The sequence below is a fragment of the Mobula hypostoma genome, chromosome 23 (genome assembly GCF_963921235.1).
Source record: "Mobula hypostoma chromosome 23, sMobHyp1.1, whole genome shotgun sequence".
Taxonomy (NCBI): domain Eukaryota; kingdom Metazoa; phylum Chordata; class Chondrichthyes; order Myliobatiformes; family Myliobatidae; genus Mobula; species Mobula hypostoma.
In genome coordinates this window covers 10,400,278-10,420,859 of record NC_086119.1, presented here as the reverse complement: position 1 = coordinate 10,420,859, position 20,582 = coordinate 10,400,278, and the positions used below count along the sequence as shown (strand labels likewise).

The window sequence follows — 20,582 nt, the reverse complement described above, 5'->3', positions numbered from 1 at the left end:
ACCCTAACTCTACATCTTTTGTAATTAATTAGTTAGTAATTCATGAAAAGCCAATTACCAATAAAATGTTTTTGCAATATGTGTTTGCCTGTTGTGTTTTGGTGGGTGAGCACGGAGTACATCTGACCTGGCCACCTCGGGGTCCTGCTTAGCAGCCAATAGGATCTTCTCTGTGTTGATAAAGAGGGCCCAGCAGGGGCAGAGGAAGATCATGAGAATCAGGATGGCCTTCTGGATGACAACTCCAATTCGCTTCAGCTTTTTGCTGCCATACATCTGAAACAAGATAGAGATTGACTTAGTCGGCATCAAAGACCATCGGGAGGTGCTTCTAACAAATGTATGGGAGCAGGAGCTGGCCACTTTGATCCAGGAGACAGCAGAAGATCTTCTGTCTGCAGTCTCTATCTCATTTCCACTGACTCTGCTTCCCAAAATAACCAATGGCCCATCCATCTCAGGCCTGAATCTATTCACTGGCCAAGCATCCGACTTTTCTGCAGGGAGAGGTCCAGAAGGAAGTTCTCAGCCCAGATTTCAGTGACCATAAGATCATAAGACATAGGAGCAGTAATAGGATATTTAGCCCATTGAGTCTGCTGTGCCATTCGATCATGGCTGATACATTACCCCTCTCAACCCCATCCTTCTGCCTTCTCCCCCTAACCTTTGACACCCTTACTAATCAAGAACCTACCAACCACCGCTTTAAATACCAAAGTTCAAAAGTTTAAAGTTTTGAACTTCTGAACTTTGATCTTGAGAAATGTAACTGCTTCAATATCATCATCCTTCCAAATCCTAGACAATTTAGGCCTGTTCAACTCAATTTCTCTTCACACAACAACCCCGTTCCCTAACCCTCACGATGATGAAAAGGGTTATAGACAATAGGTGCAGGAGTAGGCCATTCGGCCCTTTGAGCCAGTACCGCCATTCACTGTGATCATGGCTGATCATCCACAATCAGTATCTAGTTCCTGCCTTATCCCCATAACCTTTGATTCTGCTATCTTTAAGAGCTCTATCCATCTCTTTCTTGAAAGCATCCAGAGACTTGGCCTCCACAGCCTTCTGGGGCAGAGCATTCCATATATCCACCACTCTCTGGGTGAAAAAGTTTTTCCTCAACTCCGTTCTAAATGGCCTACCCCTTATTCTTAAACTGTGGCCTCTGGTTCTGGACTCACCCATCAGCGGGAACATGCTTCCTGCCTCCAGTGGGTCCAATCCCTTAATAATCTTATATTTTTCAATAAGATCCCCTCTCAGCCTTCTAAATTCCAGAGTATACAAGCCCAGTCGCTCCAATCTTTCGACATATGACAGTCCCGCCATCCCGGGAATTAACCTTGTGAACCTACACTGCACTCCCTCCATAGCAAGAATGTCCTTCCTCAAATTTGGAGACCAAAACTGTACACAGTACTCCAGGTGTGGTCTCACCAGGGCCCTGTACATTTGCAGAAGGACCTCTTTGCTCTTATACTCAATTCCCCTTGTTATGAAGGCCAGCATGCCATTAGCTTTCCTCACTGCCTGCTGTACTTGCATGCTTGCTTTCAGTGACTGATGTACTGAGTTCTGAGGGTTCTGAGGGTTCATGAGGGTTCTGAACCCTCACGATGATGAAGAGGTGGCTACTTTTACCCACCTTGCCCATCTCCCACTCGTTTTTCAATGCAAAGAGTCGACTGCAGGTTCCTTCCACACCCACCTGCTGTATTTCTCTCTCTTTATCTTACAGAGGTTGTGAGGGGCATAGATAGGGTGAATATACACAGTCTTTTTCCCAGGGTTGTGTAATCAAGAACTAGGAAGCTGAGGTTAAAGGTGAGAGGGGAGAGATTTAATAGAAATCTGAGGAGCAACAACTTCTCCCAGAGTGAGAGTTGGTATATGGAACGAGCTGGCAGGGGAAGCAGTTGAGGACTGGTTGTCTGTCGTATCCAATAATAATTTTTGAAATCTGTGCAGATTTTCATAAATTGGAAAAGCAGTTTTCACTGGGGCAGTTCCACTCTCTCAATCTTGGAAGTCCGGGGTCCGGTGGGACAAGTAGTTGTCACATCTGGGGTCTTCCTTGGTGGCAGTGGATGACCATGACTTCTTCTGTGCCTTGTCATGCCCCTGACTCTCCCTGAAGCATTGCAGAATGACCTTTCTGGCCACTGAACCTCATCTGCCAAACCTGCGGGAGCTGGCTTCACATGCTAGGGTGTCCCTATCTCACGGGGGTGTGAAGCCCACTGGTTGAGCCTGCCTGTCAAAGCGGTGTACCCAGGTGTGGCTACTCGGAGCCACGGGTGAGGGCTGATGAACGTCCAGTGGGAGTCCTTGGTTGGCAACTACCAGTTGGACCAAGGGGCCCACGTGGGTACAGTATAATTCTGCCAAATCCCTCCAGTCCATGGAATGTGGGTTCAAATTCAGATGAAGCCTCTGCCCAGTACACTGAGCCCCAGTTGGCATGAATATGAGATCTACAGCTTCGGATCTTTCCCCTTTCCCAAACCTCCCAACCTCTCTCACCTCTGTAAAGGCATTACTGTGACCAATCTGTCCTACTGACCCCCGTACATGCAGCTGCCCCTGGTCCTAGCCTGTGAGCGACGCTACATGAAGATAGGAGCCGGTTCTGCCCCGAAGGCAGAGTTTTACCTGAGGTATCAGGGTGTCACACGCCATGGAGAGACCTGTTCCCACTGCCACTCCCGTCACTCCGATCATCTTGGTCGCCGTTTTACAAAGGATGGGGGGGGTGGGGGAAGAAGGAGAGAGAAAACGTTCACTGAAGATGGTCATTGTAATCAAGGGGTGAACGGTGGTGTAGTGTTTTACAGCTCCAGTTCTCCTGCTGCCTGTAAGGGGTTTGTACGTTCTCTCTGGGACCACATGCATTTCCTCCGGGTGCTCTGGTTTCCTCCCACATTCCAAAGATGTACTGGCTGGTAGGTTAATTGGTCATGTGGGTGGAATGGGTCTGAAGGGTCCGTCACCGAGCTGTATCTCCAGATAGAAAGAAAAAGGAAAGAGTGAGATATACAGAGAGATAAAGAGTGAGACAGAGAAAGAGAGATGGCAATAAAGAGATAAAGATCGAGATAGAGAGATAGATGGCAATTTAAAAAATAGAGAGATGGAGACAGAACAATCCACAGTTCTCTCATACCTCAGGAGGCTTCCACGGTAGAGTGCTCACTGCTTGCCTGATCAATTCACTGAACCCTTGCCATTCAGACCAAAGCAGGAGTCTCACTGAAGGAGATTTCAGATAGTCTTAGACCTTCCTTCCACCAAGAAACAACTGCAGGTTCTACAAGGTCACCACCCCCACCCTACCACATATTTCATGCTATGTCTCTTGCCCTCTGCAAATCCCACTGGTTCTAAGTCCCAGTCAGCAGTCTGAAGCAGGTAACTCAGCCCAGTACCAACAGAGTGTCGCGCAGTGGGGGAGCATCACACAGAGAGGGTCTCCGCAAGGTGAAAGGTCAATGCCAATCATCGATCACAAAGTAACCAATGTACTGTGTATATTGCTTCTTAATATTGAAAGGTTTATATAGAGTAGACATGCGGCAGGTGTTTCCAATAGTGTGAGAGTCTAGAACCAAAGATTAGAAGGACATTCCTTTAGACCAAAGATGAAGAAGAATTTCTTTAGCCAGAGGGTGCTGAATCTGTGTAATTCATGCCACAGACTGCTATGGAGGCCAAGTCATTGGGTATATTTAATGCAGAGGTTGATAGGTTCTGGATTAGTAAGGTGTCAGGGAAAGGGGTGTTAAAAGGGATAATAAATCAGCCATGTTCAACTGGCGGAGCAGACTCGGAGCGCTGAACAGCCTAATTCCACTGCTGTGCCTTGTGGTCTTCAGCAGGAAATCCACCCCGTCCTTCCCTTGCCCAGTGTGGGTGACAGAGTGGGGCAGGTACCTACCGAAGCAGCAAGGGAGATGGCCCCCAGTTCACACTTGCCAAGATGTCCACTGAATGCAGAGCTGATGAAGTTCAAGGTGTAATTCATCACCTGGGTCAACACCTGTGGGAGGACGTACAGAGAAGTGAGTAGACCGGGTCATCAACTGGTCACTGAACATGGAGGTCCTGCACCCAGGTAAACCCAACACCACAGCACCCAACTGGAGGTGGCCCCATCCACATCTCCCCTCAAACCACCGAGGCAATGGTTTCACCACCATTCAACAACCACATCATCAGCCAGCAAACAGTCCATCCTTCTGGACCATCCCTTCTGCCTCTGCTTCATCTACTGACCCTCCACCCCTCAACCCATTGAAACTTCCCTTCTCCTCCATTCACAGATGCCACTCTTCCCCCTCATCCACTCAAACCTCACTCCCTCTTCAGTCACTGATTTCATCAACCCTCACTCCATCTACTGACCCCTCAGTCCACTCACTCATTCCATCTACTGACCCTCACTTCACTCAACACTCACTACCCACTCCAACTACTGACCCCTCAAGTCCACTCACCCCATCTACTGACCCCCTCACTTCACTCAACACTCACTCCCCACTCTATCTACTGAACTCCCACCACTCAAAACTCACTACCCACTCCATCTGACCCCTCACTTCACTCAACACTCACTCCCCACTCTATCTACTGAACCCCTCACTTCACTCAACACTCACTCCCTACTCTATCTACTGAACCCCTCACTTCACTCAACACTCACTCCCCACTCCATCTACTGACTTCTCACACCCTACATCCACTTAACACTCACACCCCTATCTACTGACCCACCAGCCACTGAACCCTCCGAATCCCTCCACCACTCACCCTGATCCCTATTCACTTTCGATCATTCAGCCACATTTTCCAGCCACCTAAACCACCAGGGAAGCCTCATCCCCTCGACCTCATCTCCTCTTCCCTCCTTCCCTCTATTGGCCAGTCATCTTATTCCCAAGCTCTGGATCCTCTGGCCAATTCCCTAGATTCTCGGTGTGCAAACATGCGTCTTGATTAGTCAGGGTGTCAATAGTTACAGGGAGAAGGCTGGAGAATGAAGTTAAGAAGAAAAATAAATCGGCCATGAATGGAATGGCGGGACAGACTCGATGGCCCGAAAGGCCTATCCCTGTTCCTATGTCTTATTAACTTAAACGCTAGTTTATATGTACAGCGTGTTCGTAAGTCGGGCGTTCGAATCCAGGAGAACCTATACTTTTTATTTGGTTGGATCGTGGCTATATGTGACCCCCCTTCTCAGGACAACCAGGACATGCGGGGCTTCCCCTTGGCCGTAGGGAGAACCATCCACAAACATGTGTCCCACTCACCAGAGGCCCAGCCAGGAGGAACAGCTGCCGGACCTCCTCCCGAATCACAGCTGGGACGCAACAGGCCCTGGTCCAGGCAGCGCTCCCGGCTCCCATCAGCTGCTCTTGGTCGCCCATCCCCGGCTGGAGGAAAACTCCCCAACTCCGTCCTGTCAACTCTGGGGAGAGAAGTCTTTGTTGGGAGGAGTAGAAATGGAATGAGGGAGGGGGAGCAGACAGTATGGGGGGGGGGAGGAGGAGAACACAAAAACAGAGGACAGAGAGATGAGACTGAAGACCCGAATTTCCTAGAAGGGAGTCCACACTTACTTTCGGGCTCCTGGGATCCGAGAGGGAGCCACGGACCCGACCGTGCATACAGCGCCTTGAGCGAGGGACAGGCAGGCAGTAACCACCCGTGTATAGCGAGGCTCGCAGCTCGCAATCCAGTTAATTCAATCAAATATAATCTATTCCGAAATGCTTGGAGTTAAATATAACAAAGAGTGGCTTCACGGAGGGAAATTCAATGGACCGGGACAGTGAACTCTAATTTAGAGAAAAAAAACTGCACGAAAATCACAACGTTTAAAACCTTGATGCAAGCTTAATGTGGAGAACTGTATTGTGTACAGATCCGGTCACCTACCTACAGGAAAGATATCAATAAAATTCAAAGAGTACAGGGAAAATTTACAAGGATTTAAGTCATCTTCTTTTGCACATTGGTTGTTTGTCAGCCTTCATGTATACTTTTCATAAATTTTATTATATTTCTCTATGCTCTAAATGCCTGCAAGAAACTGAATCTCGGGGTAGCACATGGTGACTTACAGTACTGTATATGTACTTGCATAACAGTTTACTTTGACTTGACCTGAATGACAGGGAAAGGATAAATAGCTTCAGACTTTATTCCCTGGGGATTAGGAGAATGAGGGGAGAGTTTAAAGGAGGGTACAAAATTATGATAGGGTAAAAGTTATTATTGATAGGGTAAATACAAGCAGGCTTCTCCCACTGGATTTGGGTGAGGCTGGAACCAGAGTCATAGGTTAAGGGTGAAAGGTGAAACACGTAACAGGCACCTGAGGGGAACTTCACTCAGGGAGTGGTGAGGGTGGAACAAGCTGCCAGCAGGAGTGGGAGATGTGGGCTTGAATTCAATATTGAAGGAGGTTTGGGTAAGTACATGGATGGGACGGGTACGGTCCAGGTGCAGGTCGGATGGACCAGGCAGAATAAGGATGGGATGTGTCCAAGGGCCTATTTCTGCGCAGCGCTGTTCAATGACTCTGACCAGAGAGCTCTTGAAGTGGAAGGGGTGGGGAGAGGGAGAGGGGGAGGGGTGGGGAGAGGGAGAGGGAAGGGATAGGGGAGGGGGAGGGGATGGGAAGGGGAAGGGGAGGGATGGAGATAGGGGAGTGGAGGGGAAGGGTGGGGATAGGGGAGGGGAGGTTTAGGGTCGGGATAGGGGATGAAGAGGGATGGGGTAGGGCAGGGGGAGGGATGAGGAGGGGAAGGGGAAGGGGAGGGATGGGGATAGGGGAGGGAGGGGTGGGGATGGGGATAGGGGAGGGCTGGGGAGAGGGGGAGGGATGGGGAGAGGGAAGGGAGAGGGATGGGGTGGGGGTGGGGATAGGGGAGTGGAGGGGGAGGGTGGGGATAGGGGAGGGGAGAGGGGTGGGGAGAGGGAGAGGGGGAGACTACTGCTCCGTGCCAGACAATGGAACAGAATGCCAGGATAAAGAGATGGTGAGGCATTGCTCAATCTTTGGAGTTCTTCTTCTCAAAGGATGCTCAGGAATCAGAACATTCACGGATGAACCTGATGCATGTTTGCACCAAGAAACCGGGGAAATGGCCGGAAAGGCGGGTAGGATATAAAGGGTCAGCAACCAATCTCACTGTTGCTGGTGAATTCCTGAGGGGCTAAATGATCTACTTTTAGAGAGGATCATGGGGCCTCCCTTTCCCCCCTGTTCGTGACAGTTACCAGAAGCATTGTTGAGGACCCCTTCCACTTATCCCACAATCTCTTCGACTCACTACCGTCAGGAAGGATGTACAGCAAGATCAGGACTAGGATCGCCAGACTGGGTAACAGCTTCTTCCCCCAGGCTGTGAGACTAACGACCACCCCGCCACCACTGAAGCCTTGCCACTAGGAGAGCAAGCTGTTTAGTTTACATGCGCTACACACTTCACATGCATTTGAACTACGCTTTATTAACTTATTAGTGGTAATCTTTTGATTCCATGTTGTGTGTGTGTGAAATTTATGTAGTGTGGGTACACTGTGGTCCAGAGGAAAGTTGTTTTGTTTGCTTGTAAATATGTAGCCACATGACGATAAACTTGAACTTGAAACAGAACAGTACAGGCCCATGATGTCGTGCCGACCTTTTAATCTACTCCAAAATCAATCTAACCCCTTCTACAATGCCCTACATTTTTCTATCAACCATGTGCCTACTGCAGGCAGGAGAGGTTCACTCGGCGGAGTTTCAGCACCCAATGCCTCCACGTTGCAAGTCACATAGGCTCGTCCACGTTACCGTTTCCTGCTGCTGAGTTATCACTCGTTAGGACAAAGTTTGGTGAACAACAACCAGGTCTTTGTTTTGTATTCATTAAGTAATTAACTGCTACTGTAGTGTGATTGTGTAGAGATTTTCTCCCCCAGCTACTTCCATGAGGAAACAATTTCCAAATTGAGGCATTGCTTAGTTCAGAATCAGGATCAGGTTTAATATTGCTGGCAGATGTCATGAAATTTGGTTGTTCTGTGCCAGCAGTACAGGGCAATACATAATAATAGAGAAAAATGTGAATTATACATTTAGTATAATATAGATACTATAAGTACAGATATATAAAAGATTTAAATAAATAATGCAAAAAATAGAAATTAATAAAGTAGTGAGGTAGTGTTCATGAGTTCATTTAGGAATCGGATGGCAGAGGGAAAAAGCTGTTCCAGAATCGTTGAGAGTGTGCCTTCAGGCTTCTGTACCTCCTACCTGATGGTAACAATAAGAAGAGGGCATGCCCTGGGTGATGGGGGTCCTTAATGTTGGACACCCCCGTTTTGAGACCTCACTCCTTGAAGATGTCCTGGATACTACGGTGCCCATGATAGAGGCTGAACTTCAGGAAGCACAGGAGAAATTACTGAACAAGGTTCTTCAAGAGAGGATGATTAGGCACTCAGTGAGGTGGGACTGGGGCTGGGGAGTGTCCAGAGACTGTGAGGCAGCCCATCACTTCCAGCACTCTCTACATTTCAGTTGTAGATGAACTGCCTCGATAGAAAGCAATAGAAATGCTGTCTAAGGGAGTTATTGAACAAACAAGCTCTGCAAACCAGTTTAAAACAACTCAGATTTTCACATCTAACTAATCCCTGATTTCGAGACCTAATGTGGATTCTCAAGTGGAGAATTTGTGGAATTCATTGCCACAGACTACTATGGAGGCCAAGTCAATGGGTATATTTAAGGCAGCGGTTGGTAGTCAGGGCATGAAGGGTTACAGGGAGAAGGCTGAGATTGAGGCTGAGATGGAAATGTGTCATCCATGAGGTAATGGTGGAACAGACTCGAAAGGCCAAATAGCCCAATTCTGCTCCTATATCTATTTCCCTGAGCAACCTCAGACAACTGTAGCTCACTGTCAGGGGAACTATGCGTGAAATAAGCTGGTTTTGCTGAAGCCAGCAACCAAATAATACCTCGGGTTGTTTGGTTTTGTGAAACAAATAGTTTTATTGTTCGACTGCAGATCGCCCAGGATCATGTGCTGGGTGGCCTAGGGCAAGGTCAAGACTAATTTGGTGGGGCAGACAGTAATCTGTCATGCAGAGGCTGGGTCACTAGGCCCTCAGCTGCCTGGGAAAAGTACAACATAGATTCATTATGCAAGCAGGCCTTTCAGCCCATCATTTTCATGTCACCCCTTGTGCCTACCTACTGCAATCCCATTTCCCTTTATTAAGCCCATGGGCTTCTAAGCCTTGGCCATTCAGTACGTATCTAGATGCTTCTTGTGAGAGTATTTGCCTCCACAAGCTCCTTCCAGATTCTAGTCACCCTCGATGTGAAAGAAATCCCTCTAAACTTCTTGCCTCTCAATTAACCCTTTGTACTCTTGTTGCACTTGAAAATGCGACAACCTGAGAGGATAATTATAGAACGAAATACAGGCCTTCTGGTCCCGTCTAACATTAATCTAATCCTTCCCTCCCACCTAGCCCTCCATTTTCTATCTTACACTTCCATATCTAAGTGTCCCCAATGCATCTGCCTCTACCACCACCTGACAGCCCGTTCCACATACATACCTTTGAGGTCCTCTGCTGGTCCGGGTCGACCGTGGATGTTACATCCCAGCTGTCTGTGTGATACACAGGCCTTGGGAGTGTGATATGGAGAGCAAGCTGTTGCCCATGCGGCTGACGAATCCAAAGGAACATCAGACCGATACAGAATTGCACCAAGTGGCTTTGCAGGAGTTGCCAATCAGTGACTGCCTTAGGGGCTCCAGCTCCGGATTTTTCCCCTTGGGGTTACTCCCGAAGCCTTCGCTATGAATGGTATAGCCTCAAGGCAGCAGAAGTTTGAGATCAGGGTTTTCCTTCTAGATGAGCTGCCAACATGGCTGACGAGCCCCATCTGCCCAAAATGACCGATTTTAAGGCGCCAGTAGCCTGTCTTTGCCCCTTCTCCTGTCAGCAGAAATGGTTCCGCCAGGCTTAGTGGCTAAGCCACGCGTGAAGACCAGGAGCTGGACTTCTGGCTAACTGAGACACATGCCATTGGGAGCATTTAATAGGTAGTGGGAGCTTATCCCCACTACCACCCCCCAGCTACAACAGCCTTAAGGAACCATACCTACATATCTAAACACATTTACTTTGTATGCGCCATTTCTGCCCTGGGAAAAAGTCTCTGGCTATCGACTCTATCTACGCCTCTTATCATCTTGTACACTTCTATCAAATCACTTCTCATCCTCTTTTGCTCCAAAGCTAGCTCAACCTTTTCTCATAAGACCTGCTTCACAGAACATCTATAAAAAGCAACACAACATAAAGTGGCTGTTGGAAAAGGAAGTGGACATTTCGTAGAGGGTAGTGTGTAATGGTGCAGAAGGGATGAAGGACTGTGGACTAAATAGTGCCGATCTAATGGCTGGAAGGTTGTTATACTTTATAGTCGCCAAACAATTGATACTAGAGCGTACAATCATCACAGCGATATTTGATTCTGCTCTTCGTGCTCCCTGGAGTACAAATCAATAGTAAATATTAAAAATTTAAATTATAAATCATAAATAGAAAACAGAAAAGGGAAAGTAAGGTAGTGCAAAAAAAAAAACCGAGAGGCAGGTCCGGATATTTGGAGGGTACGGCCCAGATCTGGGTCAGGATCCGTTCATCAGTCTTATCACAGTTGGAAAGAAGCTGTTCCCAAATCTGGCCGTATGAGTCTTCAAGCTCCTGAGCCTTCTCCTGGAGGGAAGAGGGACGAAAAGTGTGTTGGTTTGTGTGGGTCGTGTCCTTGATTATCCTGGCAGCACTGCTCCGACAGCATGCAGTGTAAACTGAGTCCAAGGACGGAAGATTGGTTTGTGTGATGTGCTGGGCTGTTCTCCTTGGAACAAAAGAAAATTTTGAACGATTTGACAAAGGTGAGAAAGATCCTGATGGCTGTCACAGGGTGGACATAGGGAAGGTGTCTCCTTAGTGGTTCAAGGGCCAGGAGATACAGATTTCAAATAGGGGCGAAAGATACAGGGGATCATGAGCATATTCGTTTCTTCAGCCTGGTTGTTAGAAGGGATTAGTATGGAGCAGTACTTGGGGTTGGTGGACAATTGGTGGAGTCATATAACCCATTTCTGTGCTGTAGGACTCCATACAGATTGACCAGGCATGGTCACAGGATCAGCCAGGACCTTGGGAAGGTGACTGGGTGGGCACTGGAGTAATGTGGGGTGGGGCACTCTCTTCAGGTATGTGTAATGGCAGGTGTCACCTATGTAGGTAAACCACTGAGGCTTGGGTAACCATGGACTTGGAGCGCAGTGGGGTGATTATGGGTTGAACAGTTTCCCATTAGTTCTTAGCCACATCCTCTCAGGGGTTTTGTTGGAAGTGAGATAAAACATTATGGCAGGAACAGCTGGGGAGATGACACGGCTTTGATAGTGGTCCTCACTAACAAGGCCCACTGGTTAACATCATGTCATCCATATTAAAGGTCACTATGATCAAAAATGTTTTATTAAATTTGTACATAAATGCATGTTACATTATTCAACCGTACAGACATTTTGCTGAAAGCTTGCATTTCTATAGCACTTTTTACTTCCTTTTCAGGGTCTCCCAAGGTGCTTGCTAGCAAATGAAGCAGCTTTTGCAGTGCAATTGCAATTAGTATCAAATCCCCAGAATGGTAGACAAATGATAAGCATAGGTTATAAACACAAGGATCTTAGAGAGGTTGGAAATCCAGAAGAACAAACAGAAGATGCTGGAGGAACTCAGCAGGTCAGGCAGCATCTATGGAAATGAACAGTAGATTTTGGGCCAAGACCTGGGCTGATGATTAGTCTCAGCCTGAAATGTCAACCTCTCACTTTCAGGCAAGAGTTCAACATGACACAAGGGTCTCTCTGGGTTATAACCCTGTGGGTTTTTTTTTTACAAAACCTTGATGCTAGATAAAAATATAACTGGACTTTCCAGTTTGGATTCTATCAGCTTTCCTAGTGCTAAACCACAATAGATTTGTTAATTTTTAAAAACAGGTTTCTCTTCTTCCCAGTTTCTGCAGAAACTCATTTCCATCTCTGTCCAGTGGAGTTGGACAGCATTGGGATAAATGTATTCTATGTTAAATCGATGTTAGAGAAGGATTAATACAGACATGCACATGTTTAGCACAAAGATTTTTTGAAAATACAAGATTCTAATTAAGAATGCACAAGAATACAGAGTGCTGACGAAATAACTGGATTCCAAATGACTAAAATTAGTTTGGGATTGAGAGGGAAAATGAATCAGCCACCATTTAACAGCGGGGCAGACTGGACAGGCCGAACGGCCTGGCTCTCCTTCTATGTCTCATGGTCTAAGAATGTTAAAAACATTCAGACTTGCATCAATCATTGCTTGGCAGCTAGTTACAAACATCTCTCAGTGAATTAACATTACTTTCCAAATATCCAAGGTTTAATCTTAAAAATCCTCCTCATAAAGGTGAAAACAAATGTGCATTAGGTTCATGTGCTGTCTGTGCAGAGTTTGCATGTTCTCCCAGTGACTACATGGGTTTCCTAATACAACCCAAAGGAGTGTTGTTTAGGTGGGTTTACTGGTCCTAATGTAGCTGGTAGAAGAATTCAGGCCTCTGTGAAACTAGGAAGGTCATTAGTAACTTGCTGGGAAATGGGATTGCTGTGAGAGCCAGCCTAATCTCAGTGATCTACTACAAGTAATACATTTTCAGAAACTCACCGTGACGATTAACTTCATCGGGGACTTGGGATAGTATTGAGGATAGGAGCTGCTCCTAAGGAGATTATTTTTAAACACAAACAAAAAATGCTGGAAACTCAGTCTGAACTAAAGTGTAATTAGCACTGGGAATCTTTGATGCTAGTTTGTCATAATTGAGGTAAAAAGTGCTGGAAAAGATAGCAATAAAAATTTTGAAAGAATCGCCTTCCCAACAGAAACTCCCAGCTTGTGTTGTGAATGACCATACAATGAATGTGAAATCGCAGCAACCCGGGCAGGTGATCATACTCAGAAATCAAAACAGTGATTATTAGATTTGTGATCATATCTTAGAAAAGTGACATTGATATCATGTTGGAAAAATCCGATATTGCAGCTTGGATAGCCATATCGCTCATAAGCCTAGTGTCAGTGTTCTCTCTTTCATTGCGGTACCCTGATCACAAAATGGGATAAAATGGTGTTCTTTGTTACCAGCTCCAACTGAAGAGTCCTGAGCTGTGAAGTAGCTTCTTTCATTAGTTTTCTAATGAGCTTGGTGATTCTTGATTCCATAAATCTGATGGTCCCATGTGCAATGGTTGGGAGGTTAATGCGATGATATCGGGTCAATTACCACATCAAGAAATGCTGGAAGAAAAGAGATACAAAGTTAGAAAGTGCTGTTCCCCATGCAAGAGAGAGCATCCAAAATCATGCAGATGCTACAAATCTGAAATGAATAACAATGAGAAATTCTCAGCAAGTCAGACAACATTGTAGAATTTAGGAGGGGAAAGTAGAGAGAAAATACGCCAGTCCTCGTCGAGGGGTCAACAGTGCAAAGGGTGGGCAGCTTCAAGTTCCTGGGTGTCAACATCTCTGAAGATCTATCCTGGGCTGAACACATTGACGCAATTACGAAGAAGGCACATCAGCGGCTATATTTCAAGGAAATCTGGTATATCATCAAATGCACACCACCTCTCTGTTTTTGCACTACACACACGGTGGCCACTTTATTAGGTACACCACATTAATGCAAATATCTAAGCTGACAGCCATATGGTAACAACTCAATGCATAAAATAACGCAGACACGGTAAGGAAGTTCCGTTGTTGTTCAGACCAAACATCAGAATGGGGAAGAAATGGGATCCAAGTAACTTTGACTATGGAATGATCGCTGGTATCAGGCAGGTGGTTTGAGACATCAGAAACTGCTGATCTCTGGGATTTTCATGCACAATAATTTCTAAAGTTTAAAGAGAATGGGCAAAAGCACCTTGTTAATAAGAGAGGTCAGACGAGAATGCTCAAGCTGATAGGAAGGTGACAGTAACTCAAGTAACCATGCATTACAACAGTGGTGTGAGAAGAGCATCTCTGAACATATTGAATCTTGAAGTAGATGGACTACAGCAGAAGACGACGACACTCTGATCCACTCCTGTACCTAACAGGGAGACCACTGAATGTGTGTGTATATGTACTGTGTAAAAGTCTTAGGTTTTATATGGTTTCAGATGGTGGGGCCTCCACAGAGCCCTGATCTCAACACCATCGAGGCTGTCTGGGATTACCTGGAAAGACAGAAGCAAGTGAGACAGTTAAAGTCTGCAGAAGAACTGTGCCAAGTTCTCCAAGATGCTTGGAACAACCTACCAGCTGATTTTCTTATAAAACTGCACGACACTGTACCTAAGAGAACTGATAGTCGGTGAGAAATAAGCAGTAGGACAATTCACAACTGTATTCTCAATGTGGTTGCAAGCATTAAGGCTTGGAGATGACAGAAATGGCCAGGAGTAAAAATAAAACAATTTCACTACTTCAACAAGTTAGGAACTGTGAAGAATTTGTATCAATAATCATCCTGAATGTTTCAATGAAAATTAAGACTTGGAGGATGCAATCATCGATAGCATTGTATGAATGCAGTTCATTATCTGCACTAGGTGACTGCGCTGATTTGATTCATTTACAGTCTATCAAAAGAACACGACAACTTACGCTGCATTAATTCCTCCATCGATGACTATTAGGAACCAATATACAGTGTTATAGTACTGTAGTAGTATTAATAGTGTTCTAATTTGTTCTGTATTTCAATTAGATACCTAATTTGTTACTCAGTTGAACAATAGTTTTTTTTTATACCTTTTTAACAACTTCCACGAAACTTCGGCTAATTGGGACAGCCAAGTAATTGGGCCAAAATGTACTGGTTCCGACGTGTCCCAATTAACTGGAACCTACTAAAGTGCATTTTTATGTATTGCACTATAATACTGCCACAAAAAAAATCTCATGACATTCAGAACATCAGTGATAATGAACATGATTCTGAGCGTGTTCAGAGAGTGATGCAGAGTTAACATTTTGGATCAAAGGCCTTTCGCCTGAACTTGGAAGAGTTAGATACAAAGGGAGTTATAGCAGCTGTCAGATGCCGAGAAAGGGGCAATGGAGACAGTGCGAGAACAAAAGGCCTGGGCAAATTAAAATGGCAATAAGGTTAAAGAACCATTTGCCTTCCTAATCACTCTTGCTTGGTTGCTTTCACTGACTTGTACACAACAAACTGATCCCTTCAAGTGTCCTCTTTCCCCAGTCGGTGCTGATTTTTCTAAAGTAATGCCTTTTTGATTTGTGTATCAGACCTCACAATTTCTTTTACAGAGTCATGTTGTCACTCACTCAACATAGTTAATTTTCTGGAATATATTCAGAATCAGGTTTAATATCACCAGTATGGTGGCATCCGTTAGTCTTGTGAGACCATGGATCTGTACCTGGAAAGTCTTGCTTCAGTTGTGCCATCGCAGTGAGGCAACGCTGGAGTGTCCTCTCCAGGGCGCAGGCCTGGGCAAGGTTGTATGGAAGACTGCAGTCACCCACACTGCAAGTCTCCCTGTATATGTTGTGAAATTTGTTAATTTTACAGCAGCAGTACAATGCAATACATAATAATAGAGAAAAAACACTCCAGTTAAGAATATTTGTTCATTTATTTGTGATGTTACTTTGTGTTACAGGTGTGAGTTATATGTACTGTGCTGTGCAGCAACACTGTACTTGGTCTGGAGACTAGAATAGAGGTCATAGGTTAAGGGTAAAAGGTGAAAAATTTAAGGGAAACCTCAGGGGGAGCGACATTACTCAGAGGGTGGCGCGAATGTGGAAATGGTGAATGTTGGTTCGATTTCAACATTTATTTTGGGGACTGATTTTATCGAGATTAATGAATGGAATCAGGGCAGGATTACTATTTAATACAGACTCACTGAACTGGAGGGCCTGGTTTTTTTTGTTATGCACCTCTAACTCTGCTTCTATTGGGAGAAGTTGCTGTCGTTTCTATTTCTGCTCTTTGAACACAACCCATTCCCCCGAATAAACCACAACTATTTCCTGCACCCGGCTCTCGGCAAACCTGCTGGGAAAGCCGAAAGGTCCAAATGTCTGTGAATCCACAGGTCCGCTGGAGGGCTGAAGACAACAGCCCATCCTGGAGTTTGAGGATTGTGCTTGTGCGTATGTGAGTGGGAGGGAGAAATGAAGCTCGTTTCGCTGTTGTTGCTTGGCATGTTCTGTTTTATTGTGTTCTATGTTGTTCTGTCAAGCATTGTGGGCATTCTATGTTGGCACCGGATTGTGTGGTAACACTAGTGAGCTGCCTCCAGCACATCCTCGGGTGTGTTGGTTGTTAACACACTTTTCACTATATGTTTCGATGTACGTGCCATAAATAAATTTGAATCAGACTCCAACAAGGTACACAAAATTATGAGGGCAAATGCAAGTAGGTTTTTTGGCACTGAAGCTGGGCGACACTATAAATTAGGGGTCACAGGTCAAGGGTGAAATGTTTAAGTGGACTTTGAGGAGGAACACCTTCACTTAGAGGGTGGTGAGCGTGTGGAACAAGCTGCCAACAGAAGTGGTGGATGAGGATTCAATTTCAACATTTAAAAGAAATTTGGATAGTACATGGCTGAGGGGGCTAAGGTCCAGGTGCAGCTCAATGGGTCCAGGCAGATTAATAGTTCAGCACAGACTAAAAGGGCTGAAGGACGTGTTTCTGTGCTCTATGACTCTAACTCATTAGCAAACATATCATTTCAGACTCACCCGCATTACTATGGAAAGCAGGACTCCCAATGCTACAATCCCAATAAACCACCATTTCTTGCCACCTCCACGCCGCTTCAGCAGCAACTTTATCCACTCCAGTTTCGAGTCAGTGGAGGGTGCGTACCGCATACTGTTCATTTTCTCCATGCTCAGTGACCTTAGCACACAGGCTCGGCGATGGCTGAACACCTCAAAGCTGTACTTGCCATGGTACGACCCGAAGCCACTTTTACCTGCAAACAGTACACATTGTGTGAGGGTGGAGATACTGCCAGGTCGTAAAAAGACCACAAGTGAACACAAACCAAGATCATTCAGAATTCAATTTTCTTTTTAAAAAGTTTTGTAAAGGTAAAATGTCCACCCAGAGCTGTCAACTACACGGAGAGGAAACGGAAGATCCTCGTCAGGGGATCAGAGGTGGAGAGGATCAGTAACTTTAAACTCCTTGGTGTTATCATTTCAGAGAACTTGTCCTGGGCCCAGCCGCAAGTGCCTCTACAAGGAAAGCAGGGCAGCCCCTCTACCTTGTTAGAAGTCTGTGCAGATTCGCCATGTCACCAAAAACTTTGACAAACTTCTCAAGATCCACAGTGGAGAAATATCCTGACTGGTTAATTCATGGCCTGGTACGGAAACACCAATGCCCTTGAATGGAAAAGCCGACAAAAAGTAGTGAATACAGGCCAGTCCATCACAGGCAAAGCCCTCCCCAACATTGAGCACATCTACAAAGAGTGCTGCCACAAGAAAAGCAGCATCCACCATCAAGGATCGTCACCATCCAGGCCATGCTCTCTTCTCACTACTGCCATCAGGTAGGAAGTAGAGGAGCCCGAGGTCCCACACCACCTGTACAGTGCTGTAGTGTTCTATGCTCCGTTCTAAAATAGTGTGTTGGGGAGAAGTCTGTAAACGTCAGTATTACAGGCATTCAGTTTTAGATGCAACTACAATGCTGACCCTGGCAGTATAATCACAGATTTCCACTGATCCCAAAGGAAACTACAGAGTCACAGTAGTATTACAATTACACAGATACAAATATTAGAAGAGAAGTAAAAAGAATAAAAGATAAATTACCTCAAACAGTCGAACAGGAGGGGGTCATCACTTCCCTGGCAATAGACTCATTATAGAGCCCAATGGCCAAGGGCAAGAATGACATATAGCACTCTTTGGAGCAGTGCCATTGTCTTAGTCTATTACCGAAAGTGCTCCTCTGTTCAGCCAAGGTGGCCTGCAGAGGGTGAGAACCATTGTCCAGAATTGCCAGGATTTTCTGTCGGGTCCTTTGTTCTACCACAGGCTCCAGTTTGACTCCAATAACAGAGCCAGCCTTTCTTTATCAGCTAACCAGGCTGCAGTTCGAAAGACACTCTGCATAGTGACTTGTGAATCACTGGAGATGTGTTAATGCTGGTATTAGTAACGGCACTCAGAGTTTGAGAATTATTTTGTTTAAATTCTGGAATAGTAATTCGACTTAAACTAATCATGTTTTTTTACTTAACTGAGGTAACATCTACGTACTTGTCATGGGCAAAACAGCTTGTGACTGAAACGCCTAGGTAGAGTGGGTGTGGGGAAGTCTAGGACCGGAGAGCACAGCCTGGAGAACAGTGATGGGTATGAATTTCTTTAGCCAGAGGGTGGTGTATCTGTGGAGTTGGTTGCCACAGACAGACTGGAGGCCAAGTCATTGGGTACATTTCAAGTGGATGTTGAAAGATTCTTGATTAGAAAGGTGTCAAAGGTTATGGTGAGAAGGCAGGAGAATGAATGAGCCATTGTGGAATGGCAGAGCAGATTCAATGGGCCGAATGGTCCAGTTCTGTTCCTAGGACAACTGCCCTATCAGTAACAGTCTACACCATCCACCCCTCCCCCTTTACCGTACTTTTCTCTGTGATATGGAACCAGCTTATCAAAGGCAATAAACTGTTCTTCCCCCACTGAGGACAGCTTGATCACATCATCAAAATGAGTTGATGTAAGGGAGCCAGAAGTCTGGGAGTTTTGGTAACAGAGGTGCACACCCATAGTGTGCAAAGCAAGATCTCACAAGCATCAATGAGTCAATCAGTTTTTAGTCATGTCAATTTGGAGAAGGGTCGTTGGCCCAGGACCTGCATTTTGTATGAGGGCATGTCTGACAATACAGCACTCTACGAGCACTATACCAGAACAGAAGCATGGTTTATATATTCAGCTGACAGTGGTAGGGCCAGTTCCCCCCAGTCCAAAATCAGGTGCTCAGAGAAATTCCTCAAGATCTTGCAGCTCTTATACAATGATATGAGTGCAACAGTCATTAGCAACAACAGCTCTGAAACCACATCTTTTAAGGTTGGGACTGGGGTCAAACAGGGCGGCATCACTGCCCCAACTCTGTTTGCTGTTTTCATTGCAACCGTTCTTCGTCTCACAGGCCAAGACCTCCCACAAGGAGTCTCTATTCTCTACAGGACACATGGGGGCTCTTTAACCTTAACAGGTTCAAGGCAAAGAACAAGGCCTCAACTAGTTCCATCATGGGTCTCCAGCAGGCAGACAATAACACTGTCGTAGCTCACCCTGAGGAGAATCTGCAGTGCATAATGGATGCTTTTGCCAGAGCATACAAGCTCCTGGGACTTGGTCTAAACATCAAGAAACCCCATGTCCTGCACCAACCTGGGGCAGATCCAGCTCCTAAATCTCCAACCTTCCAAGTTGACAACATCCCTCTGGAGAACACTGATCACTTCCCATATTTTGGCAGCCTTCTTTCTTCAAGAGCCAAAATTGACCTGAAGTAAATTGTAGAATGGACTATGTGAGTGGAGCTTTTGCTAGGCTGAGGAAGAGGGTTTTTTGAAGATCGGGATATCAAGACCAACACTTCTGGTCTATAAAGCTATAGTTCTCCCCTCCTTGCTATATGGAGCAGTGTCATGGACAACATACAGCAGGCACATAAAATCCCTAGAAACTTAACAAAGATGCCTTTCAAAAGATTCTAAGAGTTACCTGGAAGAACAGGTATACTAACTCCAGCAATGCTCACAACACGCTGGAGGAACTCAGTAGGTCAGGCAGCATCCGTGGAAAAGATCGGTTGACGTTTCGGGCCGGAACCCTTCGTCAGGACTGAAGAGGGAAGGGGCAGAGGCCCTATAAAGAAGGTGGGGGAGGGTGGGAAGGAGAAGGCTGGTAGGTTCCAGGTGAAAAACCAGTAAGGGGAAAGATAAAGGGGTGGGGGGGGGGAAGCAGGGAGGGGATAGGCAGCAAAAGGTGAAGAAAGAATAGGGGAAAACACAATGGGTAGTAGAAGGAGGCGGAACCATGAGGGAGGTGATAGGCAGCTGGGGGAGGAGGCAGAGTGACACAGGGATAGGGGAAGGGAGGGGGAGGGAATTACCAGAAGTTGGAGAATTCTGTGTTCATACCAAAGGGCTGGAGACTACCTAGACGGTAAATGAGGTGTTGCTCCTCCAACCTGAGTTTAGTTTCATCATGGCAGTAGAGGAGGCCATGTATGGACATATCCGAATGGGAGTGTGAAGCAGAGTTGAAGTAGGTGGCGAATGGGAGATCCTGTCTGTTGTAGCAGACGGAGCGGAGGTGCTTGACGAAGTGGTCCCCCAATCAGCGTCGGGTTT

At 45.9% G+C, this 20,582-nt stretch overlaps 2 protein-coding genes across 7 annotated transcripts in view; both read right to left on the bottom strand.

Moving 5' to 3' along the window:
• Positions 1 to 5,534, bottom strand: part of LOC134336873 (multidrug and toxin extrusion protein 2-like) — a gene marked incomplete at its 5' end in the record, with an annotated part of 39,486 nt that extends 33,952 nt beyond the window's left edge. Inside the window, 4 exons of the mRNA XM_063031470.1 lie at positions 128 to 276; positions 2,662 to 2,730; positions 3,944 to 4,045; positions 5,319 to 5,534. Coding sequence (XP_062887540.1) covers positions 128 to 276; positions 2,662 to 2,730; positions 3,944 to 4,045; positions 5,319 to 5,534 — 536 coding nt within the window. The remainder of the gene's footprint in view (positions 1 to 127; positions 277 to 2,661; positions 2,731 to 3,943; positions 4,046 to 5,318) is intronic.
• A 6,031-nt stretch (positions 5,535 to 11,565) lies between these two features.
• LOC134336913 (aldehyde dehydrogenase, dimeric NADP-preferring-like) overlaps positions 11,566 to 20,582 on the bottom strand; it is a 39,342-nt gene continuing 30,325 nt past the window's right edge. For all 6 annotated transcript variants that reach the window (XM_063031555.1, XM_063031553.1, XM_063031552.1 and 3 more), the window contains exons 10-11: positions 16,936 to 17,171; positions 11,566 to 13,452 (exon numbers count right to left, since the gene is read on the bottom strand). In XM_063031555.1, coding sequence (XP_062887625.1) covers positions 13,435 to 13,452; positions 16,936 to 17,171 — 254 coding nt within the window. In that variant the 3' untranslated portion in view covers positions 11,566 to 13,434. The remainder of the gene's footprint in view (positions 13,453 to 16,935; positions 17,172 to 20,582) is intronic.